General features: G+C 44.8%; 1 protein-coding gene across 1 annotated transcript; it reads left to right on the top strand.

The window, feature by feature from the left end:
* KRT24 (keratin 24, type I) lies at nucleotides 1-4,618 on the top strand. Its single transcript, XM_006774350.2, has 8 exons — nucleotides 1-704; nucleotides 1,443-1,525; nucleotides 1,904-2,060; nucleotides 2,293-2,454; nucleotides 2,553-2,678; nucleotides 2,994-3,211; nucleotides 3,615-3,727; nucleotides 4,374-4,618. The coding sequence occupies exons 1-8, from the start codon at nucleotides 156-158 to the stop codon at nucleotides 4,475-4,477; spliced, it is 1,512 nt and encodes a 503-aa protein (XP_006774413.1). The 5' UTR covers nucleotides 1-155; the 3' UTR covers nucleotides 4,478-4,618.
* Nucleotides 4,619-6,000: the final 1,382 nt, after the last annotated feature.

The raw sequence follows: 6,000 nt of genomic DNA, 5'->3' as shown, positions 1-6,000 counted from the left end.
ATTATCCAATTGCGGATTAGCAAAGCTGCAATCAGGATTAAGAAGTGACACAGAAAAGGAACACCCTAAAAGGGTGCATATAAGGGCCAAGAAGGCAGCCTGCAAATACGCTCTTCACCTCTCCGATTCGCCTGGACACGCTAAGCCTTTGCATCATGTCTTGCTCATCTCGGATCTCCTCCTCCCGGGCTGGAGGCAGCAGCTCGGTCAGGGTGTCTGCTGGTGGCAGCAGCAGCAGCAGATGTAGTCTGGGGGGCAGCTCTGCCCGGGGTTTCCGAGGAGGAGCCGGCAGCTGTGGCCTGAGTGGGGGATTGAGTGGTGGCTTTGGAGGGGGTTTTGGTAGCTGCTCAGTCGGGGGTGGTTTTGGAGGAGCTTCAGGCTCTGGGCTTGGTTGGTGGCGGTTTTTTTTTGGGTGTGGATTGGGTGGTGGTGCTGGTGGAGGCTTCTACAACTATGGCGGTGGTTTGGGTGGTGGTACTGGTGATGGCGGGCTTTTCTCTGGAGGTGAAAAGCAAACCATGCAGAACCTCAATGACCGCCTGGCCAATTACCTAGACAAGGTCAGAGCCCTGGAGGAGGCCAACGCTGATCTGGAGAACAAAATCAAGGAGTGGTATGACAAGTATGGGCCCGGGTCTGGAGATGGTGGATCCGGAAGAGATTACAGCAAGTACTACCCAATCATTGAAGATCTCAGGAATCAGGTAAGACCCTATCCAGCGCTGAGCTTCTCTTGGTCTCTTTTGCTTTTATTCAGAGCATGTACAGTAATGAAGATTTTAAGCCAAGGAACTATTTGAAAACATAGTTGTTTCTTAAATATTTAAAATGGGAGTTGGTGTGCTTTAACTATGACAGTTCTGCAGATTGCATCTAACCACATTAATTTTCTGTTTGCATCTCAAATGTGAGTATTTCTACATAAGAGTAAAACTTATACAATGACAGGCAGCTGGTTACCAGGTATGTATGAGTGATGACAATGAGTCAAAACTAGCTTAATCTATTTCATGATTGATCCTGACAGGTTGACATACGTTAGAGTCTTGCTAGATTTAAATGGTCTTTACAACCATTTTTCTTTCTAGATGTGGTGGACTCTAAAGTATCTTGCCACTGTTGCATGGAAATATATATTTTTCAAGACTTTTTCCAAGAAGTAGAGCTCATTTTTCACACTATTTTCTGGAAGAGCTCATGGAATAACTGTTTTTCCAAAGCAGGGGAAGTATGCAGAGGGCTGTGTTCTATGCCTAGTCCAGTAACTACAAACTGTTACCTTTCCGCAAAAAGATGTAGTCCCAATACACCCCGATCATCAGTACAAGTGCCATCACTCAGCAAGTTCTCAAAGCTAACTCAGCAACTTCTACCCTCACAGGCGGCATGCGGACGCAGGTAAGAAGCATCCACTATTCATTCCCTGTTTTTGCCTTTTCTAGATCATTACGGCCTCTGTTGAAAACGCCGGGATGGTGCTGCAGGTTGACAATGCCAGATTGGCTGCGGATGACTTCAGAATGAAGTAAGGAAACTGAAGACTTGAAAACAAGTGCTGTGGGAAAAGTGAAATTCAATCTGTTCACTTAAGTCATTCTAATTTTTTTAAAAACCTTTTAGGGGATCAAGACCTACATTCACAAACGTCCCAAATGTAAATTTTAAAAACCATCATCCCACCAACAAGGAAGAGAGAGAAATGAAGACTGACGTTTCTGGCATAAAAACTATTAGCCGGCAATAGAATTAACATTGGGTTTTATTTTTCTTTACAAGGGAAAAAACCCTAAGATTAGTAGCCTTCGTTGGTCAAATAGCTCAGAGGAGAACACCCCTTGCTGAGTATGTGAGATTGGGTGCACTCCTTGACGTGTACTGCTCTGTCTTACGGCTGCCCTTCCAGGTATGAGAATGAGCTGCACCTCCGGCAGGCCGTGGAGGCCGACATCAATGGCCTCCGGAAGGTCCTGGACGAGCTGACCATGACTCGCTCCGACCTGGAGATGCAGATTGAGAGCCTCACCGAGGAGCTGGCCTACCTGAAGAAGAACCATGAGGAGGTAGGAACACCGTCCACACTATTAAACCACTCTGGCCTACCTGTTTCCCCCATAGCCATTCTATAACATAAAATAGCATCATCTGAATGGATTTCCAACTCCTGTGACCAAGAAAAAAAGGGATAATGAGCAAATTATAGCTGAATTTGGTGGGGGGTATTATGCATTTTAGGCAGTCCATTGCTTCTCTGTTTTTATCACTCCGGTCTCCCCCCACCCCCCTTTATGCTAGGAAATGAAGAATATGCAGGGCAGCTCCGGAGGGGGTGTGACGGTAGAAATGAATGCCGCCCCAGGCACCGACCTGACCAAGTTACTGAATGACATGAGGGCGCAGTATGAGGAGCTGGCTGAGCAAAACCGCAGGGAGGCCGAGGAGCAGTTCAACAAGCAGGTAGGTTATCACCGCTGAGCGGCTAAGCCTGTGGCCACACAGAAGCCATGGCCACTCATTCCGTCAGCCCACAGTGACTGCATCTCATTTTTATTTAGAGCGCGTCCCTGCAAGCACAGATCTCCACCGATGCCGGGGCAGCCAGTTCCGCCAAGAATGAGATCACAGAGCTGAAACGGACCCTGCAGGCCCTGGAAATTGAGCTTCAGTCCCAACTGGCCATGGTGTGTGCAAAGCGCTCTCCAAATTCTCCCACAGGGACCTAAGGGATTCGGTTTGCCCTCTGTGCCAAGATGTTCCACTTGGCACATAGTGAAAGAAGCATTAAGGAGGACAGTATCGTGGTCACAGAATGCATAAAACTTTCCAAGTAAAGATAATATATGCTATTTCTATAGATCTCATTTTTAAAAGTAATACCAACAAAAATTAAGAAATATAGCTTGCGATTTGGTGAGGGTGAACATCTCCCGGTACATTAAAAAATGTTGTGATTTTCTTTTCATCATGAATTTTTTATTTATTTATTTTTCTCTTAGAAAAACTCCCTGGAAGGGACCCTGGCCGACACGGAGGCTAACTACATGGCTCAGCTGTCAGAAATTCAGATGCGGATCAGCAGCCTAGAGGAGCAGATCTGTCAGATCCGGGGCGAGACCGAATGCCAGAACGCCGAGTACGAGCAACTGCTGAACATCAAGACCCGCCTGGAGATGGAGATCGAGACCTACCGCCGCCTGCTCGATGGAGAGGGAGGGTAAATCAAAGTCATGAATGCCCTAAAAGGCATACACCTCAGTGCATTTATGCCATGAAACCAAAAAGGGGCCTGGGGGTTGCGACTCCTTTGGGGGTCAAACGACCCTTTCACCGGGGTGGCCTAAGACCATCGGAACACACATATATAATTACATATTGTTTTGTGATTAATCACTATGCTTTAATTATGTTCACTTTGTCACAATGAAATTGGGGTCACCACAACATGAGGAACTGTATTAAAGGGTCGCGGCATTAGGAAGGTTGAGAACCACTGATTTATGAAGTCACAGTGACGGCCCAATCAAATGGCATCTACCTTCATCACAGAGAGCCCTCTGTATGGAGGAGTTTTCCTGCCTTTGCAACATGCAAAGGAAAACAATTCTTTTTTTCTCCAGTGGTTCCAGTTTTGGAGGATCTGACTTTAGAAACTCAGGATCCAGAAACATGGGGTCCAGGGATTCCACATCTGGTGACTCAAAGTCTGGAAGCCATTCTAGCCAGGGAAGAGGTAGGTATTTTTTTTAATGTTCATAATTTTATAATTTAAAAGCAAAGACAGCCCTAACCGGTTTGGCTCAGTGGATAGAGCGTTGGCCTGCGGACTCAAGGGTCCCAGGTTAGATTCTGGTCATGGGCATGTACCTTGGTTGCGTGCACATGCCCAGTAGGAAGTGTGTAGGAGGCAGCTGATCGATGTTTCTCTTTCATCGATGTTTCTAACTCTCTATCCCTCTCCCTGCCTCTCTGTAAAAAATCAATAAAATATATATATTTTTAAAAGCAGACATGTTTTGCTTGTGATATTAAAAGTATGAATACTGTTGCCTGGCTGGTAAGGCTCAGTGGTCGAGCATTGACCCATGAACCAGGAGGTCAAGGTTGGATTTCCAGCCGGGTTTCAGGCTCGATCCCAGTAGGGGGCAAGCAGGAGGCAGCCAGTCGATAATTCTCTCTCATCATTGATGTTTCTATCTCTCTCTCCCTCTCCCTTCCTCTCTCTGAAATCAATAAAAACGTATCTTTAAAAAAAGTTTAAAAGGATCAAGTATATACTGTTGTTTACATCACCTTACCCAGAGAGAACATCATTTATGAATGCACTTGTATTTCTCCAGATCATTTCCAGACTCACACTGTGATTCTATGATTTTCAGATCCAAGCAAGACTAGAGTGACTAAGACCATCATAGAGGAGGTGGTGGATGGCAAGGTCGTCTCATCTCACGTCAGCAATATTTCTGAGGTGAAAGTCAAATGAGAAATTTCCAGATCTTTAAGAGTGTCTTTCAGAGAAAAAAAATCTAAAGGACACACAGGAAGACATCGCATCAATCTGCCCACCTTTCTGGATAACTTCAGGGAAAAGTTTCTGTACAGAAATAGATGACTAACCAATTTTCCTGCAGCCTCTTCTTCTCTAATTAGAATGCTCTTGAAAAAGTTGAAATGACAACTTTGCTCTAATTGCTTCTGTGCTTCAATAAACTTACTTTTGCAAGTTAATTAAATCATTGCTGAATTTTTTTAAGAAATTTAGTACTTTACCTAGAAATGAAGCTGCCAGTTATGATCTAGCTGCAGTATTATGTTACTGATATTATTTTATTATTTTTTATATTATTTATTGATGTAAGAGAGAGAGGGAGAAGAAGATAGAAACATCAATGAGAGAGAATCATTGATAGGCTGCCTCCTACAAGCCCCCAACTGGGGACCGAGCCCACAACGCTGGCATGTGCCCTTGACCAGAATCGAACCTGGACTCTTTAGTCCGCAGGCTGATGCTCTATCCACTGAGTCAAACCAGTTCTGCTATCTGAACCAATAAATAACCCCTTTCCTTAAAATAACTGGATTGGGTAGTTGTCATTTGGAGCCTGAAGAACCCTAATATATTTCTGGTCAATGCCACCACCCCTTGACCGGAATTGAACCCAGACCCTTCAGTCCACAGGCTGATGCTCTATCCACTGAGCCAAACCAGCTAAGGCTTAATTCATTATTTACCAGCACTTTCTTCATAAAAATCAAGATTATAGCTATTTCCTATGTGGGCATTTTTAATACCATCACCTTAGAACTCAGTGAAAACTGAAATTAAACCTCAGTGTCCCTAAATCTATAGCCAATAGCTGAGCCCACAAAGAAGGATGCCATTACGAGCATTATCAATCTATAATTAGTTAATGCCTAGTTTCTTAAGGTCCATCACCGATAAAAAGAAATATGACCTCTACCTTCATCAAGAAGGCTACACTTCAGATGGAGAGGAAGCTAAAACACAAAGACGACAGCAGACACTAAAGGGTGTTCACAGTGAAGGGCTTCATGCCACAATATTCACCACAAGTGCCACGGGAATCTGACATTGTGTGGCTGCGGGACATTTAGGAGACTGGTCAAAACAGGAGTCTTGGGAAGTAAGGTGGGATATGTGCTGTGGTGCCAGATTTCTGAAAACCCTGAAAGCCCCAAAGAGAAGAGATGCTCAGATACTTGTTCCTGTGCCAAGTCTAGCCACACCTCTAGCCAAAAACTGTCTCTTGGCCAAGGTGGTGTCTCCTTTCCCCACTCTCCACTGCTGAGGTCTTTTACGCCATGGGTGGTCCACATGGCTCTCTTGTCTGCTTGGAATAACGAAGCGAGTTAAAGCAGGGTAGGAGGCAGTATAAGGTCAGTCCCAGGAAGAAACAGATATAAGACAAAGCCAGGCTGGGTAAGAACATACCCACTTGAGGAACTTAATATGAGCAGATCACAAGTTAGAAAATCAACCCCACA

This window comes from Myotis davidii, unplaced genomic scaffold (assembly GCF_000327345.1).
Source record: "Myotis davidii unplaced genomic scaffold, ASM32734v1 scaffold327, whole genome shotgun sequence".
Taxonomy (NCBI): Eukaryota; Metazoa; Chordata; class Mammalia; order Chiroptera; family Vespertilionidae; genus Myotis; species Myotis davidii.
The sequence above is the reverse complement of the archived record's forward strand: the minus strand, read 5'-3'. Positions and strand labels throughout refer to the sequence as shown.